The 26,411-nt window shown below is 44.5% G+C and overlaps 1 protein-coding gene across 1 annotated transcript in view; it reads right to left on the bottom strand.

Annotated features, from left to right (window-relative positions):
* Positions 1-26,411, bottom strand: part of Cryzl1 (crystallin zeta like 1) — a 44,588-nt gene that overhangs the window by 2,396 nt on the left and 15,781 nt on the right. The window contains exons 4-11 of the mRNA XM_034515705.2: positions 23,302-23,374; positions 16,520-16,564; positions 15,515-15,583; positions 9,047-9,180; positions 7,833-7,944; positions 3,603-3,701; positions 2,307-2,425; positions 827-932 (exon numbers count right to left, since the gene is read on the bottom strand). Of these exons, the coding sequence (XP_034371596.1) occupies positions 827-932; positions 2,307-2,425; positions 3,603-3,701; positions 7,833-7,944; positions 9,047-9,180; positions 15,515-15,583; positions 16,520-16,564; positions 23,302-23,374 (757 nt within the window). The remainder of the gene's footprint in view (positions 1-826; positions 933-2,306; positions 2,426-3,602; positions 3,702-7,832; positions 7,945-9,046; positions 9,181-15,514; positions 15,584-16,519; positions 16,565-23,301; positions 23,375-26,411) is intronic.

Genomic DNA, 26,411 nt, shown 5'->3' on the forward strand with positions numbered 1-26,411 from the left:
CAGGTTTGGTTCCCAGAACTCATGTAGGTGTCTGTAACTCTAGTTTCAGGGGACCTGACACCTTCTTTTGGTCTTCTTGGACACCAGGTACACAAACAACATGTAGGCATAGACCCATACACAGACACATACACATCAGGCCAAATAAATAAATGTTCCATTATGATACTTATAAAATTAAATATAAAATTAAACTGTAAACATTTTCTTTTTTGGGGTTTTTTTTTTTTTTTTTTTTTTGGTTTTTTGTTTTTTTGTTTTTTGTTTTTCGAGACAGGGTTTCTCTGTGTAGCCCTGGCTGTCCTGGAACTCACTCTGTAGACCAGGCTGGCCTCGAACTCAGAAATCAGCCTGCCTCTGCCTCCCAAGTGCTGGGATTAAAGGCGTGCGCCACCACCGCCTGGCTTCTGTAAACATTTTTTAATCTTTTATGCAATGGCACCATCATAAAAGTTAAGTATGCTACTAATTAAGGGATCATGTAATACCAGGTTAAAAGCAAAAGAAAACTTTCTACCTGTCTCATTATTTACCTCCCGTTCAGGAGTTAGACCCTGGAGTGTGATAATGATTCTGTCTCTTGCTCTCTGTACCATTGGGCACACAGTAGTAGTCTCTGTAAATAAACATCAGTCTTTTCACCTGTGAAATGGAACTACATTACTCAGACCTCATATAGACTTAATGTTTAAATGACTGCAAGATACATGTCACACTGTCAGACATACTCAAGGAAAGTTCACAGCTAATTATTGTTACACTGAAAGAATTTATGAGTACAAGGCAATTCTAAGCTAGCAATTCAAATCAGTAGAAAAAAGGATATAAAGATATTTTCCCTGTTGTGCATTTGACAAATTCCAAACTTCATCATTAAGGAAAGCCACCGTTGCTCCCTTGAGGAAAAGGCAATGGCTATCTGGAGGATCCAACTTTGATAGAAGAGACAAAGACAGAACAACTGCTGTTAAGGTGAACAGCATAATGAGCTTAGACTAGAACGTCTTCAGGACAAATTAAACATGTAGAAAGCACAAAAGCTCCCTACAAGCTTAAACAGCCACTGGTTAACTGGTTTTTTTCCCTGTGCCATGATGAAATAGCCAAGACAAGGCAGTTGCAGGGCCAATCTGGAATCTGGGGATAAGACAGCAGAGGGTAGTGTGTGTGACAGCTTCTCTCTGTGCCTTTGGCCCACTACTGTCAGGCACCTTTGGACTGGTATATTATTATAGTACTTAAATATTAGCTATGATATAAACATTCAATTAGAATTCTGTTGAAAAATATAACCTTGGGAGGTAATTTATTTATACAGACATATAGGAATATCAATTTGGGTTATAAAATTATAATATTATTTATAAATATTTCATTACAGTTACAAGGTTACTGGAAAGAAAAATTTTATGGATCTGGGGGATGACTCAAGTTACCAATGTTCTTGTTCCACAGACACAAGGACCTAAAGTTGGACGCTAGCACCCAGTAAAAGGCCAGGTGCAGCAGCACAGCTGTAATCCTAGATGTAAAAAGCCAGGTGCAGCAGCACAGCTGTAATCCTAGATGTAAAAAGCCAGGTGCAGCAGCACAGCTGTAACCTAGATGTAAAAGACCAGGTGCAGCAACACAGCTGTAATCCTAGATGGAAAAAGCCAGGTGCAGCAGCACAGCTCTAATTCCAGATGTAAAAGGCCAGGTGCAGCAGCACAGCTGTCATCCCAGTGCTAGAGAGGCAGAGACAGGAGGATACTTGGGTCTTGTTGCCAGCCAGACTAGCCAAACTGGCAAGCAAACAGGCTCAGTGAGAGATCCACTCTCAAAAGATAGGGTGGAGAACAATAGAGGGAGAGACCAGATGTTTACCTCTGGCCTCCCTTGCATATACATGTGCGCACAAAGATAAAAGTGTAATTTGAAATACAATTTAAAAATCCAGATGTTACTACGTGCAATTAACTAGATACAACTATAGTTCACTCTAACTGAACGACTTCTCTGCTGGATAGAATTTGACCAGTATGTACCTAATATAGAAAAATGTTAGAACATAGAACATAGAAGCTACATTCTTTTTTTTTTGGGGGGGGGAGGTTCGAGACAGGGTTTCTCTGTGTAGCCCTGGCTGACCTGAAACTCACTCTGTAGACCAGGCTGGCCTCGAACTCAGAAATCCACCTGCCTCTGCCTCCCAGCCCGGCTGCTAACTGTTCTTTTAAACACAGGGTGTGATTAGAGCTCATGCTGTTCTTTGCTAATGCCATTCCCTTGGTGTAGTAGCAAGGCTCTGGTATTTCTGATAATACCTGAAGGTTTTCTTCTGTTGTTACCCAATGGCCTCCAACACCAAGCAGCGTGATGATGTCATGCTTATGTGGCAGCTGTAAGTCTACAGCTGGTTCAGCATCTTTACTATATAATCTCACTTACAAATGAATAATTGGAAAAGAGAAAAAAAGATATTTTATAAAGCTCTGACAATTTATTTTATTTATCAGTCTGTTTTATAACAAGAAACACTGTTCTTAGTAAAAGGCAAACAGTTGACTTTATGCTACACCAAAATGTATTCTAGACTTAATTAAAATTAAATGAAATATAAATTTTTATTTGGAAGCAAGCAAGGTATGTCTCATGCTAATTCTAGCCAGCATGGCTTAACACAATGGGATGAGATGCTGTCTCATGGAACCACTGAGTCCCATGCACTGACGCCACATTTGAAAAGTGGCTACACTGAAGTACAGTGTTGACTTCCACTGATGATTTTATGCATCAGTTTCAAAGTCTGGAGAACAAAGATCAGGAAGGAGCACACGCGATGGCTACAGTACAATAAAATACAAGTATGGCTGTTGTGCAGGCTCATGACGCTGATCCTTCAGTAGTGCCATCTACATGTGCAGACTAGGTGTGAGGCAGAGCCAAGTAAAAGCTCACGAAAGAGAAGGGAACAAACTTGTTCTCCTTAACAGGCAGTACAGTGGTCAGCCATCCACTAGAGGGCAGCCATGCAGTACTTGTGGCTAGGAAATGCTAGGCAGGTGTGTAGTATCAGGGACGCACTATGGAGCCTTGTCCTGATGACAGGCTTTCTCACGGGATTCCCCTGTTCTGTCTAAGCTTCGGGGCCTGAAGCTTAAAAGGCGTGCTCCCTCTTCCAGAGGGACAGGGTTGAGCATGGGAATCAGGGAAGGAGTTAGATTTTAAATAGATGAATTTTTAATTAAAAACAAATCCTTAAACATTCAATTTTATGAATGCAGTAATAATTAGTTCCTAATCCTTTTCTTCAACTTATCTAACTAAAAACATCACACAGACTACTCATTTCTCAGGTACCCACCTCCTGCATCTGCCCGGTTCTCAGGTACCCACCTCCTGCATCTGCCCGGTTCTCAGGTACCCACCACCTGCATCTGCCCGGTTCTCAGGTACCCACCTCCTGCATCTGCCCGGTTCTCAGGTACCCACCTCCTGCATCTGCCCGGTTCTCAGGTACCCACCTCCTGCATCTGCCCGGTTCTCAGGTACCCACCTCCTGCATCTGCCCGGTTCTCAGGTACCCACCTCCTGCATCTGCCCGGTTCTCAGGTACCCACCTCCTGCATCTATGACAATATCTACTCCCAGGCCACCTGTTTCCTCCAAACAGCTTTCAGCAACATGGACTTTCCCGTTAGACACATCAATCACTCGGGCTGTAAAGGACAGGAAATCAAGAAATTGTACTGTTTTCTTTAAGATCAACACAAACAGATTGGGGGAAAGGAAAAGAAAAGCTAGTAAGTTTCAACAATTATTAAATTAAAAGGAAAAAGTCAATTCTGCTTAAAGTGTTTTTTCAGGAATTCAATCTTGAACTGTAAGGTTCAGTCTGAAGGAATGGGTGGGCATATTCACTGGGATGAAAACATGTACATTTCACCCAAGGCTGGCCTGTTGACACAGTCAGCTGTCTGTGAACACAAGACAGCCTGCCAGCCCCAAGAAGCTGAGAACGGGCCCATGCAAACAGTTTCTTACTAGTATCCAGAGATGCGTCCTTTGTACACTAGGGCACTCATCATTCATCCCTTCTTAACCATGAAAACCCACCCTCCCCAGGCCCCTCCAGCTCCTATACTGGAGAACAGTCCTGAATGTGAGGAAAAGGAACATGACTGGTTTTGGTAGAGATAGGGGAAAATCAAGCTAATTTTAATTGGCTACATTAATTGCATATGTGCATGCATACACACACATGCACACACACACACACACACACACACACACACACACACACATAAATTATTTTTGTGTGTGTGTGGTACTAGACGAAGGACATAGATAAACCCTGGACCTTATCAATTACAAAAAAGCAGTCTACTACTGAGTAATGTCCTTAGCTCTTGAAAGAATTATAGCAATAGAAAATGAATTATAGTCGGGCAGTGGTGGCACACGCCTTTAATCCCAGCACTTGGGAGGCAGAAGCAGGCGGATTTCTGAGGTTGAGGCCAGCCTGGTCTACAGAGTGAGTTCTAGGACAGCCAGGGCCACACAGAGAAACCCTGTCTTGAAAAACAAAAAACAAAAAAAAACAACAAAAAAGAAAACGAATTATATTAATAGTACAATAGAACTATACTGAGAATTGAAAACAATTGAACCGAAATCTGAACCAATGAGGATATAGTTATATTTCATTTTGTTTTTAGCACCTTGCTGAAGATGATGTTTTTCAGAGCTGTTCAGACTACAGGCACAGTCTGACAGCTCTCCGACTCTTGGTGGTGAGAAGGTAAGGGTGGGCTGCAGGGTGAGAGTACAGGAGCAGTGCTGCAGGGTGAGAGTGCAGGAGCAGGGCTGCAGGGCTGCAGGGCTACAGGGTGAGAGTGCAGGAGCAGGGCTGCAGAGATGCTCACTCTGCACATACTGCCTGAGAGCTGTTGCCAGGTTCCTGGCACCCTTGTCACATAATTCACAACTGTTTGAAACTCCAGCTCTAGGGGCTCTGGTTCCATTTTGGACTGGGCTAGCACCTGCACCCATGTGGCATACATACACACATGGAAAAATAAATCTTAAACACTTTACACGAAGGCTCTGGAGCAATCCTGGAAGTGCAGAATGAGCCAACAGGCAAACATTTTCAAGACTACAGTTTCAGCTCTCTACCTCTGTTCTAAGCCCTCTCCCATCTTCCTGTGCTGGAGAGTAAACACAGGCTTTATGCATGACAGGTAGGATTCTATGACTGAACTACAATTGATACCTCCGTTCTATTTTCTGTGTGTATATGAACGTTTACAAATGTCTGTGGGTGCACATGTTCACATGTGCACATGAGGATGGAGGCCTCATGCACGTGTGTACCACACACAGCACACGAGTAGCCCAAAGGACAACTTGTGGGAATTGTTTTCCTCTTTCCACCATGTGGGTCCCAGGGAAGGTATTTGGTGGCATGTGCCTCTACCCACTGGGTCATCTCACTGGCCCATCCACTTTTGTACTTATTGAGTAGTGTTTCCCACAGAATCTGCTAGTTGTCATTTAGGCTGACTGATGTAGCTTCCCCAGGGATCCCATCCCCCTTCTACCGCCTAAGTGCTGACTACAGGCAAGTGAGTTCTGGGGCCTTAATTCTGCTGCTTTATCCACGGTGCCATCTCCCTGTTCCCAGTTCTAGTCTCAAATTCCTTCAATCTCCACCTTCTCCCTTTAGCTCCTGTATTATCTTGCTTCTATTTCTGTTTATCTTTGTCACATGCAGAAAGCAGCAACGGAAATACCTTGGAGCTGGATTAAAGTCTTAGTCCAGGGCTTTATCTTGTTTTTCTCTCTCTCTTCCCCCCTCTGTCTCCCTCTCTCCCTCCTTCCCTCCTTTCCTCCCTCTCTCCCTCCTTCCCTCCCTCCCTCCCTCCCTCCCTCCCTCCCTCCCTCCCTCCATCCCTTCCTTCCTTTCCTTCCTTCCTTTTTCTGTCTTTTTCCAGACAGGGTTTCCCTGTGTAACAGCATTGGCTGCCCTTGAACTCACTCAGTAGCCCAGGTTGGCCTTGAACTCAGAGATCCCCCTGCTTCTGCCTTCCTAGTGCTGGGACTGAAGGCCTGTGCCATCACTGCTCGGCTGTATCTTGAAGAAGCTAGTTAAACTATTTGAAAGCTATTGTTGGTTGCCAAGGACTTAGAGTCCCATTTACCATGACTTTTCCTGGCTGCCCTTCTCTCACGCTCTGCTTGTCTGTGCTTTCTCTCTGTTACGTTCTTCGTTCCAGTCTTGCCTCATTCTTCTGCTCACTTTCCCTAGTCTCAATACTTGTCTTCTTTTCTGTTCAACCTTTCTGAGAGTGTGCCAGCTTCCACCATGACTTCACATTACAGCTGTATCTTACTTGTGTTTAAAATGTGTGCATGGGTGTGGGGAGCCGACAGAAGGCGGCTATCATCTGTGCAGCCATCTTGAGCCATATACCCTGACAAGAGACTTGATTACAATAGCCTACAACAGCTGAGCACACTCTGATAACATCTTGCTTTAGATACCCAGGCTTTTCCCTTGGGTGTGTGAGATTTAAAGATGTGATTTAGAGATAAGACCTGGTGGTGCACATCTTTAGTCCCAGCACTTGGGAGGCAGAGGCAGGTGGATTTCTGAGTTCGAGGCCAGCCTGGTCTATAGAGTGAGTTCCAGGACAGCCAGGGCTACACAGAGAAACCCTGTCTCAAAAAAAAAAAAAAAAAAAAAAAATAGAGATAAGACCTAAGGGTGTGACTTAGAGGCATGGCTTAGAAGTGAGACATATAAAAGGCAGAGGCAGACAGAAGAAATTATTAGGGATTAGGCACTTAGCACTTGGAGAAAGAACTTGGAACTGGGAAAGAGACTAGCAACTGGAACTAGGAACTTGTAACTTGGACTAGTGACTTGGAACTAGGGACTTGGACTAGGAAGAGAGACTGAAGAATAAATGGGATTGAATCACACTCTGTCTGGTCTCCATTCCTCGAGTCCGTCCTCACTCTCTCTCTTGCTGAACCCCGACCCGAGGACCGGAGCAGCTTGGGGCAGTGCAGGCTCTAACAATTTAGCCCCCAAGGCTTCTGGCAGTGCGGGTTCCAACATTGACAGAGTGGTTCTCAACACATGGGTCTGGTTCTCAGCGTTCTGTTCTGCACAAGGCAGGCGGTGTTCATGGCTGAGAAATATACAAAGTGATGTCAAAGAACTGACTGACAGCAGAAAATAGAGACAACCTGTGTTTCTAACTTGTATTAAAGTTGACTTAGTTCAAACCTGGTTAGAAACCTGGTTACTTGGTAATAATAGGACAAGGAAGAAAAAACAGAAGATGTAAAAACAGTGTAGGCTTAGAATCTTAGATAGGGCTGAAGATGTAGCTCAGTGGTAGTGCACCTGCCTAGCGTGCATGGCCATGGGTTTGAGTGCCAGCATCATGGTGACCAAATGCACAAATACCAGTAATAAGAAACTTCAGTAATGAACTGTATCACCTAAGTAAATCTGGGTTTAGCACACATGCTAAGAGCATTTTAAAGCTTATTTTTATTTGGGATTCTGTACTTTGCTTTACCAGTGTAAATTTTCTTTTCCCCTTCCTCCCTCCCTCTCTTCTCTCTCCCTCCCTCCCTTTCTTTCTTTTTTTGAAAAAGGATCTTAATGGGTACCTTAGACTGGCCTTGAACTCATGATTCTCCTGCCTCACCCTGCTGAGTGTTGGGACTGCAGGCAAGAGACATCATGCCTGGCTACCAATGCAGGTTTTGATTTCCCTGTAAGATTTCATGTTTTAAATGGTCTGTACTGAGTATTGTAACATGTAACGTACCTATAGAAGGCCTAAGCCTTTCAAGATGTTGCTTGTCCTCCAGGCTGTGTGCTGTTGAGATCACCTTGGCTCCTCTGTGGTGTGCTAACTGAATGGCTATTGTGCCAAATGCCTGTGTGGAAATACATATCAATAGATACAGGTGAGAGGGCACATCTAATTTATTTCACAGACTGTTTAACACATGTAATTCTTTAGTATTACTTTAATATATTTTAAAACATTACGTAATAGAAAAAAGAAATAATGTGCTCCAATTAAGCAGGGCAAACATCCGGCCGATCCCCTGCTAACTGCAAGGTCAGACTAACCACACCATAAGTCCAAGGATGGAGGGCCTTGCCCAGAAACATGGCCATGGAGAAGAACAGTGGCCCACAGTAGCATCATTAGTCAAAGCTAGCTAGACAGCATGAATGGGAATCTGGTTATACTGCCTCAGTGAATTACAACACTTCAAGGGCACCATCGCTGCATCCTTGGTAAGAACACAAGAACTAGGAAAACACTGATGATGCCGGATGCAGCCTAGAGTTAAAGTGCTAAAGATGCATTTGCCCCATCCCAGGAGTGCAGCTTTCATCAATAACCTGTTAAAAAATAAATCCTGTTAAAAATAAATCTGGACAGATGGCTCAGTGGTTAAGTAGTGCTGACTGCTCTTCCAGAGGTCTTGAGTTCAATTTCCAGCAACCACATGGTGGCTCACAACCATTTATAAAGGGATCCGATGTCCTCTTCTGAAGTGTCTGAAGACAGCTATAGTGTACTTATATACATAAAACAAATGTAAAAACCTTAAAAAAACAAACAAGATTCTACCCTAAATTTTGCACCTCCCCCGCCCCCCCCCCCCCAGAAGGGAAACAATTTCCCTAAGAATAATAGTAACGACTAAAACGGCCTGGCTGGAACATGTTCTACAGTTGAACACTTGAATAGCATGCACCAAGCCTTGGGGGTGATCATCACTGTTGAAAAACACAAGAGAGAAACAAACGTACTGGTGGTTCAGAGTCAGCAGCTAGCCACACTATATCTAACTTCTATGTGCTACTGATAAAAGCTGTCTACAGGATAAAGTGGGAGGCTGGAACAGAAATCTAACAATTTAACAACAAAGAAGGACATCTGTGGACAACTTCTCTACACTCCCTGTTTATGGTATATTGGGCTCATTTTTTTTTTTTTAAACAAAATCAACTGGGACTCACACTTGCCCCATCCATGACCAGCACAGACTTTCCAGGAGAGAGTGGAGAAAGGTAATACAGAGCTGTGCAGGCCCGGACACCGTCCCGGACGACTCCAGCGGCTTCCGTCCAGGAGACCTTTTCTGGCTTATGAACTATCACAAAGAACAAGAAGAAACGTTTCATTAGCAAGTTCCATTAGTGCCTCGTCTCTCCCACCAGAGCAGCCACCCTGCTGCAGTCACTTCCTATGCCACTTACACTACACTTCCCTGCTTTGATCCTTAGCATGGGAGATCAAATACACCCGGGAGGCACACAGAACACACAGCTCAGTTGCAGGGCTGAGTATAAAACACAGATAGGCAACCGCCTTCCTCCTGACAGTCCCCGCTCTCTACGGTTCTGTTTCTCCTCTACCCCAGTTCATCACATGAACACTCAACAGCTACCAGTTCTGCCTGATTCTGAACTTGACGTTTTTTTTTATATTTCATATTGTTTTCAAATTTAAAGTGTGTGACTACGTGTAAGACACAGAGTATGTATAAACAGCAGAAGACATGCCCTGAGCCCCACTTTAGGTTTTTTTTTTTAATTTAATTTTTCTTTTTACTTATTCACCTTATCTCTTACTCATTGCCCCCTCCCACAATCCATCCCCCACCCTTGCCCTTCCCTTCTCCTGTGAGCTGGTTGAGACCCTCTCTGTATCACTCCACACTTACACACACACACACACACACACACACACACACACACACACACTGCACTTCAAGTCTCTGCGAGGCTAGGCGTTTCCTCTCCCACTGAGGCCAGACAAGGCAGCCTGGGTAGTAGATCATATCCCACAAACAGGCAACAGCTTTTGGGATAGCCCCTGCTCCAGTTGTTTGAGACCCACATGAAGGTCAAGCTACATCTGCTACATATATGTGGAGAGCCTAGGTCCAGCCAGTGTATGTTTTTTGATTGGTGGTTCAGACTCTGGGAGCACTGCAAGGATTCGGGTTAGTTGAGTGTATGTGCTGACATGAGCACCCCACCTTATTTTTTAAACACATCCTTTTCCTGTCTTCATTAGGGAAGCCATGGTGGAGCTTTCACTTTTATTATTTTATAGCATGGGCGATGTGGAAGCGTCTGTCTGTCTGTCTGTCCGTTCTTAGCTGGTGAATATGTTTGCAGTTTCTGGCTGGTAAAGTAACACTAAGACAGACACACTAAGGCAGTGAGTCTGGAGAGGCGCTCGCCTTCACAGCCGTCCTCACAGAGCTTCCCCAGCAACGGCACCTGCTGCCAGAACAGCCTCTGGCCATCCTCGGCTCTGAGTCCACAGCCCATTACTTGGGTGTGTGACACTTCTTATGGTGACTGTCACTTGCTGCTCCTCATCTAATGAAAATGCTGAGGACCCTCTCCTCTCACGGCTGCCAGCCTCTGGAGTCCATTTATGAAGTGACTGTTACAGTCGTAGCACTTTCTTGTTTATTGTTTTATGGAATTTTCATATATTTCAGATGAGGTATCAGTTTCTATGTTACAAATATTACAAGCTGAGCACCCTACAAAATGCTTGAGACCAGAAGCCCTTCAAACCCTCAAATAGGGTGACAGACTAAAAAGTAAGAGTTCTGTATGATTTGCCCAATAAGCTGTTTCTTCACATTTCGACTAATTCTTGTTTAAATAAATTATGGTGCTGTTTCCACTAAAAGGAATTCTTTCTGTGTATTGCTATTTCCATATGAGCTGCTCACAAAGCAGTCAGCAATGCACTGCAACAGACTAGCGCCACCTAGTGGGAGGCAGAGCCTGTGTGCCATCTCAGTGAAAATCCCCAAACAAACCTGGGAATGAAACAGAAGGAGGATTTCTTTATGACACTCTTCAGAACAAGCATGATTTATAGATATGCTTTCCTCCTTGGTTCCCGGTCATAACTCACACTGCCTGTCTTATTTTCTAAGTGACCATAAGTGTATCTTTCATCAAAGTATTTGGACCTTTTGTCCTTGGTTGCCTACTCAGTGAAGATAAAAGATGGTCTTTTCTATTGCTGGGGTGTGTCAGTTCAGAAGCAAGCTTCAGAGAGCGAAGTCCTTCTGACTCTCTGCGCTTTAATCCTGCTGTTCCAGTCTTGGAGCCATAAAACTCTGACATGTTTTGCCTCCTGGTAGATATGAAGACCTTCATTTTTTTGTCTGTCTGTCTGTCCATCTGTCTATCAGTCATCTGTCCATCCATCTAACTGAGACAAGGTTTCTCTGTGTAGCCCTGACTGTCCTGGAACTCACTCTGTAGACTAGGCTGGCCTTGGACTCAGAGATCCACTTGCCTCTGCCTTCTGAATGCTGGGATTAAAGGGGGACTCCAATACCAAAGACCTTCATTTTAGTGGGGGTTCTGCCCTATATCCAAGAGGAAGAAATATGAGAGAGAGAGAGAGAGAGAGAGAGAGAGAGAGAGAGAGAGAGAGAGAGAGCGAGAGCTTATCCTGTGTATGAAAGAGAGTGCTTATCCTGTGTATGAGAGAGAGAGAGAGAGTGCTTATCCTGTGTATATCTTCATTCGTTTATTTGTATCCTTTAATCTCCTTTATAGTAAATCAGTAAATGTTTTATCCCCAGTTCTCTAAAAAAAATTTAAATTACATTTATTAATTTTTATTTTATGTAGCAGTGTTTTGCCTGTATATATATATGCACATGCACCACATGCATGCCTGGTACTCTTGGAAGTCAGAAGAGGGCACCAGACCTCCCTGGATGGACCTAGAGTTACAGATGGTTATGAACTATATCGGTTCTGGTAACTAATCCTAGGTCTTCTGCAAGAGCAACAAGTGCTCTTAAGATGTCACACCTTTACTACTGAGCGACTACCTCTACAGTCCCTACCCTCAGCTCACTTAGCCACTCTTACAAAACTAAACAAGCCTCAAGTGGACACCCCAACTCTTCTCAGAGTCCTGCAGGCCCACACTAGTGACCAACTCTTCTCAGAGTCCTGCAGGCTTGCACTAGTGACCAACTCTTCTCAGAGTCCTGCAGGCTTGCACTAGTGACCAACTCTTCTCAGAGTCCTGCAGGCTTGCACTAGTGACCAACTCTTCTCAGAGTCCTGCAGGCTTGCACTAGTGACCAACTCTTCTCAGAGTCCTGCAGGCTTGCACTAGTGACCATGCACAGATGAAGGCACTTTTGTGGGTCCGAGCCCTCCGCAGAAGGCACACCGCAGAAGACATGCACTTTGTTTTTATTTTTCTTTTGTTTTTAATCTATGTAATACTATTCTTCTAATTTTGTTAATTATGAAATAAGGTACAGAATATTAATTGGTTTTCCTAAGGCCTTATGGGTAATAAGGTGAATATATGACCTAAAGTACACCTATCTGTTCTCATGTTCATCTACACACATCTTACTTGTATGGCTTTTTGGGAGGCAGCATCTCCCACCATAAGATTTCAGTCTACCATATTTTATCAAAATGTTACTCATATGACATACGCCAAACTCTTGTGAGAGAATTACAAATCTGAGACCTGCTGTGGGTCCACAGTGAGCCATGGCTTGGAGGAGAGATAAAGGGGACAAAAACAGGGCACATATATAACTTCTAAGCACACCTGTATGTGCACACACATGTGCATATACACACCATTCATATAGTCCTTAAAAAAAACCATTAAGGGCAATAAAATTATGTTTAAGAATCGAAAAGTTGCCCACTATAACAGGGGCTGCTTGCTCCCTCCTCCCTCTCTTGATCTCTTGCCTCCCCTCGACCCTTCCCCATTCCCTTCCCCCTTTCTCCACATGCTCATGGCCGGCCTTTACTCCTCTACTCTCTGCCTCTCTCGGCCCCTACTAACCTCTTAATTCCCCTCCCCATGCTCTGAGTAAACTCTGTTCAATACTAAAAAAAAAAAAAAAAAAAAAAAAAAAAAAAGTCTAAAAGTTTTTTTTTTAAGATTTATTTTTATAGTTTATATATATGTGTGCACTCAAGTGCCACAGGAGAGCAGAAAAGGGTGAGATGCTCCTTGTTGTGAGATGACAGGGATCTGCAGGCTGCTGAGTGTGGGGATCTGAAGGCCACTCCTCAAGACAGCTCAGCAAGTGCTCTCCAGTGCTGGACTCCAAAGGTTCTAATTAACTGGACAGGGCTCTTGCTTTTACATTATATGGTCAATGCTTATTATGTTATAAAGGCTAATCAAACAAATAAAATATAGATCACTGGTAGCTACATGAGCACTAAAAATAGCTCTTAGTTTTGGTCATTAAAAAAAAGGACAGAGTTGTAAATGCATGCCCAGTTTTGAATGATTAAAATTATTTTAAGCTTGGCAGATGCCTTGAGAACTGAAAGCTAGCACTTGCCCCAAGCCTGACAACCAAGCTCCATGCATGGAACACACAAGTGGAAGGACTGACTTCTACGAGTTGTTCTCTGACCTATGCACATGCACCCCACATGCTCGGTACCTCGCCACCCCCTACATATAACAAACAAACCAGCAAACAGGCAAGCAAACATTTAAAAAGGAGCCAGAAGAAGAGAACAGCTAAGCTGGCTGGGAGGACCCCACAGTTTCCGACAGTTTACTGATCTTGTGAAACAGTGCTCACAACTGGGGGCGTCATTTGGAACCTCATTCTTGGGTTTGGTAAAAGAACAAAACTTACTTGAACTCAAAGTGGCTAAATGCTGAGTGTATTACACAGTCACCAGGCTAAGCATACTAGCTCAAGTTGAATCTGCAATTTGGCAGTGCAGAGTTTCATGCAATGTACTGAAACCATCCTCTGCTCATGAGATGTCAAGCAGCAACACAGGTTTCCTAGCTGAATGTCCTCACTGTGCAGTGAGTGTGGCCAGGACTCTCACCTAGGGGTCATAACTTTGGTGGTCATTTGTTAATTTTTTAATGATTTTATATGTATGTGTGCATGTGTCTGTGTTCGTGTCCATGGACACCAGAGAGGGTGTCAAGTCCCCTGAAGCTGTATTACAGATGGTTGTGATACATCTGTTGTGATCTGTTGTAGCTGGTAGCCAATGTGATACATTGGCTGCCAGCTACAGGTGCCGGGAACTGAACTCAGGCGTTCTGGAAGAGAGGCAAGTGTTCTGCACCACTGAGCCACCTCTCTAGCCCCAATGGTGGTCACTCTCACAGGACTTAAGACTGTTCTGAGATAGGCTCTCGATTTGTAGCCCAGGCCTTGAACTCTAGATCCTCCATCTCTGGCCTAAGGAAACATCGAATCCTGGCTCCTTCCTCAAAGACTTCGGCAATTGTTTACTCCATAGACGTCAGACACTTCTGGACCAGAGTCCACCTTCCTGACTCAGAAGAAGCATCGTGTGGAACTTAGACTTTATGGCTAGGCTCCAGACTCCAGTGTGCTCACTCCCTTCTGCTCTGTAATTCTTCAGTGCTGGACTGGGGATGCAGACAATGGCAGAGCACGTGCCTGGCATGCACAAGGCCTCTGGGATCCATCCCCAGCATCTTAAAACACACACCCCTGCCTATCAGGGCTTTGTCTTGTTGCTTTTTTTTTTTTTAAAGCCATTTGGTTGTATGTATGTGCTCATTTGTATTTGGGTGTATATATCCATGCGCATGTGGAGACCAGAGTTACATGTTGGGTGTCTTTCCGTACTACCCACAATCCTACGTTTTGAAATAAGATCTCTCATCAAACTCGGTGCCCCTGGTGGGTTAGGGTGCCTGGCTGGCAACCCTAGGGATCCTCCTGTCCCTGCTGTCCTCAGCTCTGAGGCTATGAGGGTGCGCCACTGCCCCTGGATTTTCTGTGGCGTCTGGAGTTCCAGACCAGGTCCTCAGGGTTATGCAGCAAGTTCTTTGCTGCCTGAGCTGCCTCTCCAGCTGCAGCTCTCTCTTCTTACGGCTTCAGCTTCTACAGCAAGTGGGGCCACCAAGCAGCCCTAGTTCCTAAATGTTCTTTATCCCTCCAATTGCACAGGAGATGAAGTATTTTTTCATTATTTTCAGGAAGTGTATATGCATTTAGAAAATGCTCAAACTGTAATTTCTCATGAAAAATAAAACTGAACACTGATTATGTGCAACTATTAGCAACAAAAACCAAATATAAGCTTTTTGAATTCCTTCCTGCCTCAGCTTTGACAAATATTGTCTAAATTGTGTGCATTCTTTTGTTTTAGTCAGTAATGAAGAGCTCAATGGTACAGTTCTTGCTTAGCAGGCTCGAGTTTCTCATTTCCATCTCTAACAACACACACACACACACACACACACACACAGATAAGCCAAGAGCAAGACATTTACAAATTCTGATATGAATATAATTCACAGCCACGAGCAATGTTAATAAAGCTCACAGGTCTATATAATGCTTAATCTAAGCATTAACTTATGATAATGTAAGCAGCAGCCTTCACAGGGCTAGGGTGAAGGTCATGCTCAGTGGAGTGAGGACGGCCACATACCCAGGTAATGCTCATGCACTCGAATAACTTCACAGAGTCCGGGGTCTTCTGAATCCAAAGGCAAAATTCCTAAAAATTCAAACCAGAAGCTTAAGGGGAAAATTGCCTGAGTGAACGCATTCCCTAAGAGACGTGTTCATGTAGACTCTGTGCAGTGGAGCTGATGTGGAGATGGCCGCTGCCATGCAGCTGACCTGGAGAGCTGGGTCCCTGGGTCCTTTCCACAGTTTGGTTTCACGGGATGTGACCTGAACAGAATCCTGCTTTTTCTGGAGCCTAGTCAAGTTCTAAGTCTGCTCTCGTACAGTAAGGAACGTAGGCAGTACAGAGTATTACTGACTCCTTGGATAAGTAAGAATACAATCATCAGTTCTTCATGAAATGCAAGTCAGTGGCCCCATGAAGCTGAAGACACACTTCCCCACACATCTCATCTTCCACAGCCTTCCCCAAGGTTCGGAGGACGCCTTCTGAGAAGATGAGGCACTGAGACAGTCACGACAGTGGTGCTCACACGTAGTCGCGTCTGTCTGGGTACAAGCATGGGCAGATGGTCACCACATGCTCACCTTGACCATTGGTTTAAGAACAACTATTGTAGTTTTACAAGAACGGCAGAGAGCTCTGTGGGGTGGGGAACAGAGATTGGACAGAGCCCCCTCCATCGACAATCTTCAAGCACAGGCCTGTGACTAGGTAGGGAGGCAGAGCACAGAGGAAAAGATGCAGGCTGGCTTGTCTGTGGCTGCTCGGCAGCCAGGGGCTGACAGGCTTGAAGTGCTCCGCTGAAGCCAGGATCCCTTTCCTTCAGTAGTCGGTATTTATTTGAGAACAAATTTCAAAAGCCAAGAAATATCTTAATTTTTGGAATGCTAGGATTGAACATACTACACCCCCAGTCAAAGACAGTGTTTCTATCTGAAGTGAGGTCACAGTGAGCATTACCATTTACACAGAAGACAGACAGCTGGCCACAGAGGAGAGGACTTGGGAACCACGACTTACCAACCACTTCATCGTCTGGCTGAAAGAACGATACCTTCCTGCCAACTAAAAAGCAGAAAACGGTAAGCATTACATCACAAGGTTACTAAATTTAATTATTTATCTGTTTATTTTATTATGTGTATGGGTGTTTTGGCCACATGTATAATGTGTGTGTTTGGTTCCTAAGGAAGCCAAAGTGGGCATTGGATTCCCTGATACTGGTGTTAAAGATGTTTGTGAGGCACCATAGGTGCTGGGAATCAAACCTGGGTCTTCTGGAAGAGCAACCAGTGCTCTCAACTGCTGAGCCATCTCTCTAGCTCCCTAAATTTAATTTTTATTTTGCTATGAAAACAGATAAAAAACCCAAATACAGTGGGTAACACCTGGAATACCAGCACTTAGGAGGTGGAGCAATGATGCTCAAGAGTTCAGGGTCATCCTTGGCTACATATCAAATTAAAGGCCAGCCTGGGCTACATGAGATCCTGTCCTCTAAACAAATGAACAACTAAAAATTAAAGAAATGAAATAATTTGCAGGATTGCAAAAATCCACTCAATCAAAGGGCCAAGAATGTGTGGGGTATTAGGATGGTCTATGAGTTGCATAGGGTAAAACATTTCAAGTCTTGTTTCTCTAGAAAATCTGAAGCCCACAGGTGTTGACACTATGGGGAAATACTGTTTGGTGTCACTGCTAATGTATCTAACTTTCAGGAGACAGATGCAAAGAGAAACAATCCATTGTGTAGCTTCTGATGGCTGCTCTCAACACCCCACCCCCAACACACACCTTGTGCTGGGCACATCCGCTGTCATCTGAGTGGGGGAGCCACACAGACTGAATTCCATCGACTCACATGACTTTGACAGGGTTAAGGAGATGGCTCAGCTGTGAAGAGCTCTTGCTCCCATATGGTAGGTCACGCTGGCTACAGCTTAAGTTCTAGGGGCTTTGATGCCGCCTCTGTTCTCTACAGGTACAGAATACATACATGCAGGCACATACTCATATATATTAAAAACAGATACTTTTATAAATTCTAAAAAATAACATAAAAATTACTCTGACTTGGTAATTAAATTCTGATTGGTATTCAGAAAGTTTCTGGAACTTTCTTTTTTAAACTTTATGTATGCTTACATTATTGTTTGTGTATAGAGTACATGTCATGGCAAGTGTGTGGAGGTCAGAGGACAATTCTGGGAGGTAGGGAGCTGGGTCTTGCTTTCAACCAGGGAATGGACTTGGGCTCTCAGGTTAGTGTAGCAAAGTGTTTTCACTGGCTGAGCCATCTCTCTGACCCAGTGCTTAAAACTGGCAATATGATACTGTTTCTTTGTCGAGCCCTAAATGTGTGTGTGTATCCACACATGTGCCTGCGCATGGACATACATGCTGTACACACTCACACACACACTCTCACACACACTCACACATACCCTCACACACACTCACACACACACTCACACATACCCTCATACGCACACTTTCACACACACTTTCACACACACACTCTCTCTCTCTCTCACACACTCACACATACCCTCATACACACACTTTCACACACACACACACACACACTCTCTCTCTCACACACACTCACACATATCCTCATACACACACTTTCACACACACACACACACACACACACACACACACACACACACACTCCTCTGCCAACAGTCAACTCATTTGAGTATTTTTGTTCTAAAAGCTATGAGATGAAATGGGAAAAAACAATTGCGTGTTGTTGAATACTTTGGGCTCAGAACCTTCCTATAAGCCTTATAATATAGTACACCTTACAGCACGCCTCACTGTATAGTGCACCTTATAGCACGCCTCACTGTATAGTGCACCTTATAGCACGCCTCACTGTATAGTACACCTTATAGCACGCCTCACTGTATAGTGCACCTTACAGCACACCTCACTGTATAGTGCACCTTATAGCACGCCTCACTGTATAGTGCACCTTATAGCACGCCTCACTGTATAGTGCACCTTATAGCACGCCTCACTGTATAGTGCACCTTATAGCACGCCTTATATAGCATATGGTGTTATTCTTTTACAGACAAGGAAACCAAAGTCAAATGGCTCCGGCATGATTCATCCTTTGGCACTGAGCTAGTTGGTGTTTAAGTCCGCACCCCCTCTGGCTCACTTCCTCTGGGGACCCGTCCTGTGCTGTCACCTCCAGCTCTCCCGTCTCTGGGGTCATGTGCTTGCTTCTCCTGGGTTCGTTCACACTTTGCTTTATTCCATCATCCCAAAACGCTGGTGTTCCAAAAGGATCCTCTCTGTTGCTGCCTCCCTAGTTCTTAAGTCTACACACGGACAACTCTCACACGGAGTCCTTTCCTGCACAGAGCTCTCTCTCATCCTCCAGAATCAGCCGGCAACTGCTTACTAGAAATACAACGTGCAGGTCACCACTACCCTTCCTCAACAGTGAAAGTGTGAGCTCCCCTTCCTCAACAGTGAAAGTGTGAGCTCCCTTCCTCAACAGTGAAAGTGTGAGCTCCCCTTCCTCAACAGTGAAAGTGTGAGCTCCCCTTCCTCAACAGTGAAAGTGTGAGCTCCCTTCCTCAACAGTGAAAGTGTGAGCTCCCTTCCTCAACAGTGAAAGTGTGAGCTCCCTTCCTCAACAGTGTAAGTGTGAGCTCCCTTCCTCAACAGTGAAAGTGTGAGCTCCCCTTCCTCAACAGTGAAAGTGTGAGCTCCCCTTCCTCAACAGTGAAAGTGTGAGCTCCCTTCCTCAACAGTGAAAGTGTGAGCTCCCTTCCTCAACAGTGAAAGTGTGAGCTCCCTTCCTCAACAGTGTAAGTGTGAGCTCCCTTCCTCAACAGTGAAAGTGTGAGCTCCCCTTCCTCAACAATGAAAGTGTGAGCTCCCCTTCCTCAACAGTGAAAGTGTGAGCTCCCTTCCTCAACAGTGAAAGTGTGAGCTCCCCTTCCTCAACAGTCTAAGTGTGAGCTCCCCTTCCTCAACAGTGAAAGTGTGAGCTCTCCTTCCTCAACAGTGAAAGTGTGAACTTTCCTTCCTCAACAGTGAAAGTGTGAGCTCCCTTCCTCAACAGTGAAAGTGTGAGTTCCCCTTCCTCAACAGTGAAAGTGTGAGCTCTCCTTCCTCAACAGTGAAAGTGTGAGCTCCCTTCCTCAACAGTGAAAGTGAGCTCCCCTTCCTCAACAGTGAAAGTGTGAGCTCCCCTTCCTCAACAGTGAAAGTGTGAGCTCCCTTCCTCAACAGTGAAAGTGTGAGCTCCCCTTCCTCAACAGTGAAAGTGTGAGCTCCCCTTCCTCAACAGTGAAAGTGTGAGCTCCCTTCCTCAACAGTGAAAGTGTGAGCTCCCCTTCCTCAACAGTGAAAGTGTGAGCTCCCCTTCCTCAACAGTGAAAGTGTGAGCTCCCTTCCTCAACAGTGAAAGTGTGAGCTCCCTTCCTCAACAGTGAAAGTGTGAGCTCCCTTCCTCAACAGTGAAAGTGTGAGCTCCCCTTCCTCAACAGTGAAAGTGTGAGCTCCCTTCCTCAACAGTGAAGTGTGAGCTCCCTTCCTCAACAGTGAAAGTGTGAGCTCCCCTTCCTCAACAGTGAAAGTGTGAGCTCCCCTTCCTCAACAGTGAAAGTGTGAGCTCTCCTTCCTCAACAGTGAAAGTGTGAGCTCCCTTCCTCAACAGTGAAAGTGTGAGCACCCCTTCCTCAACAGTGAAAGTGTGAGCTCCCCTTCCTCAACAGTGAAAGTGTGAGCTCCCTTCCTCAACAGTGAAAGTGTGAGCTCCCTTCCTCAACAGTGTAAGTGTGAGCTCCCTTCCTCAACAGTGAAAGTGTGAGCTCCCTTCCTCAACAGTGTAAGTGTGAGCTCCCTTCCTCAACAGTGAAAGTGTGAGCTCCCTTCCTCAACAGTGTAAGTGTGAGCTCCCTTCCTCAACAGTGAAAGTGTGAGCTCCCCTTCCTCAACAGTGAAAGTGTGAGCTCCCTTCCTCAACAGTGTAAGTGTGAACTCCCTTCCTCAACAGTGAAAGTGTGAGCTCCCCTTCCTCAACAGTGAAAGTGTGAGCTCCCTTCCTCAACAGGGAAAGTGTGAGCTCTCCTTCCTCAACAGTGAAAGTGTGAGCTCTCCTTCCTCAACAGTGAAAGTGTGAGCTCCCTTCCTCAACAGTGAAAGTGTGAGCTCTCCTTCCTCAACAGTGAAAGTGTGAGCTCCCCTTCCTCAACAGTGAAAGTGTGAGCTCCCCTTCCTCAACAGTGAAAGTGTGAGCTCTCCTTCCTCAACAGTGAAAGTGTGAGCTCCCTTCCTCAACAGTGAAAGTGTGAGCTCCCTTCCTCAACAGTGAAAGTGTGAGCTCCCCTTCCTCAACAGTGAAAATGTGAGCTCCCTTCCTCAACAGTGAAAGTGTGAGCTCCCCTTCCTCAACAGTGAAAGTGTGAGCTCCCCTTCCTCAACAGTGAAAATGTGAGCTCCCCTTTCTCAACAGTGAAAGTGTGAGCTCCCTTCCTCAACAGTGAAAGTGTGAGCTCCCCTTCCTCAACAGTGAAAGTGTGAGCTCCCCTTCCTCAACAGTGAAAATGTGAGCTCCCCTTTCTCAACAGTGAAAGTGTGAGCTCCCTTCCTCAACAGTGAAAGTGTGAGCTCCCCTTCCTCAACAGTGAAAGTGTGAGCTCTCCTTCCTCAACAGTGAAAGTGTGAGCTCCCTTCCTCAACAGTGAAAGTGTGAGCTCCCCTTCCTCAACAGTGAAAGTGCGAGCTCCCCTTCCTCAACAGTGAAAGTGTGAGCTTCCCTTCCTCAACAGTGAAAGTGTGAGCTCCCTTCCTCAACAGTGAAAGTGTGAACTTTCCTTCCTCAACAGTGAAAGTGTGAGCTCCCCTTCCTCAACAGTCAAAGTGTGAGCTCCCCTTCCTCAACAGTCAAAGTGTGAGCTCTCTTCCTCAACAGTCAAAGTGTGAGCTCTCCTTCCTCAACAATGTAAGTGTGAGCTCTCCTTCCTCAACAGTGAAAGTGTGAGCTCCCTTCCTCAACAGTGAAAGTGTGAGCTCCCTTCCTCAACAGTGAAAGTGTGAGCTCCCTTCCTCAACAGTGAAAGTGTGAGCTCCCCTTCCTCAACAGTGAAAATGTGAGCTCCCCTTCCTCAACAGTGAAAGTGTGAGCTCCCCTTCCTCAACAGTGAAAGTGTGAGCTCCCCTTCCTCAACAGTGAAAGTGTGAGCTCCCCTTCCTCAACAGTGAAAGTGTGAGCTCCCCTTCCTCAACAGTGAAAGTGTGAGCTCCCCTTCCTCAACAGTGAAAGTGTGAGCTCTCCTGGTTATGCCAGTCACAGTCCTCACGCTTCCGCTCTCCCTAAGGCCACTCGCTTATCAACTCCTGCCGGCTTCCTTTCCTCACTATTGCTTCCGTCAGTCCCTCTTCTGTCATCACTGTCTAGCTTATGGACTTTGTGACATACTTCATGTTAGTCTTCTTCCTAGGGACTGGTCTGCCACTCCCTTTAACAGTAATCTAGTAATCTCATGTGTAGTGCTTACCGAGAGTCTGGCCGGCTCTGGGCTCCTCTCAGGTCTGTGTCTTTCTGAGACCACTCTGTGTTCATACATTCCTTTGTCCTCCTATATTTGAGGGATAATTTTCCGTTTTTTCTGTCAGCTCTAAGAACTGAACCCATGGCCCTGTGCATGTTAGGAAAGCATTTTACCACCATGCTACACACTCAGCCCCAAATCATCCTTTTGTGTAATGTTTACAAACAAGTCCAAGTTACTCGTATCAGTCAGCTTTAGACCAAATGTACACCACCCTCAGCAACTGCATGAATGGCGGTTTCAGTTCGCTTTAAGTCAAACAGTTTATCCTGGATATGCAGAAGTCACCATTGTTCTTTCTGATGAGAAATGACCAGTGAAGTTGTTTGGATCACCCTAAAGTATTTGTAAAGTAAATAATGATTTTAAGGTATAGAACAAGGACCCTAAGTCTATGAAGTAATTTGTTTCTAAGTAGAGCTAGCTCACTCACTGAGAACCAATTCCTGACCAGTGTTTAATCCACTCAGCTCCCACACGGATCACTGCTAACCTCTGAGTAAGTCTATGGGGTGGGCCGCATTGAGGTTTACTTGTGATTTTGTTAGAACACGGACGATACATCCACTTATGTAAACAGTCTCTTCCTCCTTTAACCTGGTCAGACTATGGGCAGAAGTCTGATTAGATGGTCATGATGTCCGCTTGTTGCTTACCCATTCCACACTTAACAACACAGCGTCTGTCCTCGAGAGTTATCAATAAGAAAAACAAATACACACAAATGAGCAGATCATTAGAAAAGCTCAAAAGAAAGCCAGGCTCTGGGATTCAGCTGCCACATCACAGAACTTCAATACAGTTACATAGGAGTCAAAACTGAAATTTTTACTGAAGTATAAAGTTCTTCAATCATAAACTCAGTCCTAGTTTCAACTTTTAAAAAGGACTTTTAAATAAATTTATATTATAAAATGTATTATCTTATGTGTTGGTAGCTTTATTAGCTATTATTAAATTAATTTGTTTCTCCTTCCTTCCTTCCTTCCTTCCTTCCTTCCTTCCTTTCTTCCTTCCTTCCTTTCTTTTTTTTTTTTTTTCTGCGACAGGGTTTCTCTGTTTAGCTCTGGCCGTCCTAGAGCTTGCTTGGAAGACAAAGCTGACCTCAAACTCATAGAGATCCACCTGCCTCTGCCTCAAGTGTGTTGGGATTAAAGGCCTATGCCACCAGTGCTGGGCTAAATTTCTTTTACTGTAGAAAATACAGATAATACTTACCCTCTAATACAATTCCAGCAACTTCTCTTCCAACAGGGAAGAAATCCTTTTCCATCTTCATTTCTGCCAGAAGCTAAACCATGACAGAATGTGTCAACATAGTATTATCAAGACTAGAGTCCGTATTACATGGTGACACAGCACTATAATCCCAATGGTAACACATGGTAATCCCATGGTGACACAGCACTATAATCCCAACCCTTGCCTTAACAGCAGCATGCTGGAGACAGAGGCAGGAGATCTTAAGCTGGAGGCTAGTCTGAGCAACACTGTGAGCTCTCATGGCCAGCCTGGGCTACAGAGTGGATCAAAAACCAAAACAACAACAAACACCAAACAATAAAAACCCATCTCTGACATATGAGAAAGTGGGAACAATAAAAACTCAAGCCACAGAATAGCAAATAGATTCACTTTTGGAATGACAATATAAAAAATTACAAAAATCTCACAAAATCCCCTGATCCAGAGTGGGAACCGTGAGCTGCAACCCAGAACCGATATTGGTATCTCAGGAATTATTAGTCAATCACTAGGACATCCTTAACATTTTCTCTGTCAAGATGAAGTGAAATTTCATCTCCAAGCAATTTCAGTTGGCCAAGCATGGTTTCCCAGGCACCCACTCAAGTGTGGTGAGGGAGAACAGACAGCATTGCAGACAGGGATGTGGTCTCCTCACACCCCCTAAGGATCACCTGCTCTGGGCTAGGGATATTGCTCAGCAGGTAGTCTTGTCTAGCATACAGGAAGGCCTGAGCTGCATAAACCTGCAATCCTAGCACCCCGAGGTGGGGCAGGGGTGTCAGGATCTTATGTTAAGGCCTGTTTGGGGATTTAGGAGATTCTGTCTTAAAAAAAAAAAAAAAAAAGTAGCCACCATTGTTTTCCTCAGTCTGAGGTCAGAGGGTTTAGGGAGGAGTGGTGGGTAGTCACAGGAAACTGTCACCAGGTCAGAGGGCTTAGGGAGGAGTGGTGGTAGTCACAGGAAACTGTCACAAGATGATTCTGGACTTATGGTAAGTACAGGGGTTTGGGGTTTGTCTGCTTTTTTTTTTTTTTTTTAAAGATTTATTTATTTTTATGTGTATGAATGTTTTGCCTGCATGCATGTATGTAAAAGCACCACATGAGTGCCTGGTGCCACAGGGGTCAGGGACTGAGTTGGATCTCTTGGAACTGAAGTTAAGTTGCCATGTGGGTGCTGGGAACCAAACCTAGGTGTTCTATAAGGGCAATGAATGTTCTTGACTGCTAAGCCATCTCTCCAACCCACCATCATTTTTCAATTAAAAATCAAACTAACAAAAGAGAAGCCCTCCTCTATGTATCCTGACTTTCCAGATGTTTGTTTCTCTTTTAATGTGGAGCTTAACACTTTCCATAGGACTTTCTTACGTAAACATTGTGGGTTCTCTCTCTCTCTCTCTCTCTCTCTCTCTCTCTCTCTCGTTTGTGTGTGTGTATGTGGTATGTGTGGTATGTATGAGTGGTGTATGTGTGTATAATATGTATGTGAGGTGTGTATATGTATGGTATTTGCGTATGTAATGTGTGTGTATATGTGTTATATGTGTACATGTATGTGAGGTGTGTATATGTATGGTATTTGCGTATGTAATGTGTGTGTATATGTGTTACATGTGTACATGTATGTGAGGTGTGTATATGTATGGTATTTGCATATGTAATGTGTGTGTATATGTGTTATATGTGTACATGTATGTGAGGTGTGTATATGTATGGTATTTGCATATGTAATGTGTGTGGTATATGTGTTATATGTGTACATGTATGTGAGGTGTGTATATGTATGGTATTTGCGTATGTAATGTGTGTGTATATGTGTTATATGTGTACATGTATGTGAGGTGTGTATATGTATGGTATTTGCGTATGTAATGTGTGTGTATATGTGTTATATGTGTACATGTATGTGAGGTGTGTATATGTATGGTATTTGCATATGTAATGTGTGTGGTATATGTGTTATATGTGTACATGTATGTTGTGTATACACACATGTGTGCTGTATCGTGTGTATAGTGTGCTGTGTGCCTGTGTGTGGTGTGCTTATCTGCTGTGTGGTGTTGTGTGTGTTATATGTATACATGTGTGTTGTATGGTGTGTATATATGTGTTGTGTGTGTGTATGTGGTATGTGTGGTGTGTGCATAAACGTGTGTGTTATGTGTATAGGGTGTTGTGTGTAGTGTGTACATCTGGTTTGTGTATGGTATGTATGTGTGATGTGTTTGTATGTGTGGTATTTCTTATGTGTGCGTGGTGTATGTGTGTGCATGTTATGTGTCTGTTGTGTGTGGGGTGTGTGCGAATGTGTATATTATATCTGTATGTGCATGCTGTGTGGTGGATGGAGACTGAACCCACAGCCTTGTGTGTGCTCCGTAGGTACGCTGCCGCTGAGTGTGCGAATATGTATGTGTATATTATATCTGTATGTGCTTGCTGTGTGGTGGATGGAGACTGAACCCACAGCCTTGTGTGTGCTCCGCCACTGAGTCCTTTAGTTTTCTCTCTGTGCATTTTTCATTATAACCATGGTTTTGGCGCCTGCATGCTGCATCTTTCATTCACTGTACGCATTTTCCTACGTTAATGTTCTGTCTTCAGAAAGACATCCTGCTCAGCAGCATATAATAGTCATTCAACTGCTCTCTGTCGTTTCTGTTTGTTAGCGGCAGAGTGTTTGCCTAGCATTCACAAGGTCCAGGTTCAATCCCCAACACCACACAACTGGAATCTGTGCAGGTCCAATAAAGTTTAATAGTAGCCATGACTGGACAGCATCTCTCCTTAGTAGATACACATTAGATATTAGCCCAGCTGCAGCCATGGACATATAAAATGTGTACCCAAATCAGTTTTCTTGTCTGTATTCCTTAGTTCTGCAGCCTGAATTGGCTCTTCCCACACTGACTGACCCTCATGCCCCGTGTGACTGTGTTTGGAGGACTTTAGGAAGGTAAGTAGCAGTAAGTGAAGTTGTGGAGTAACCTCCTAACTGGCAGGACTGGGGACCTAGGACAACAAGACACCAGGAGCAGCACACACAGAAGAAAGGTGTGAGGACACAGCCAGGATGC

Source organism: Arvicanthis niloticus, chromosome 12, assembly GCF_011762505.2.
Source record: "Arvicanthis niloticus isolate mArvNil1 chromosome 12, mArvNil1.pat.X, whole genome shotgun sequence".
Classification (NCBI taxonomy): domain Eukaryota; kingdom Metazoa; phylum Chordata; class Mammalia; order Rodentia; family Muridae; genus Arvicanthis; species Arvicanthis niloticus.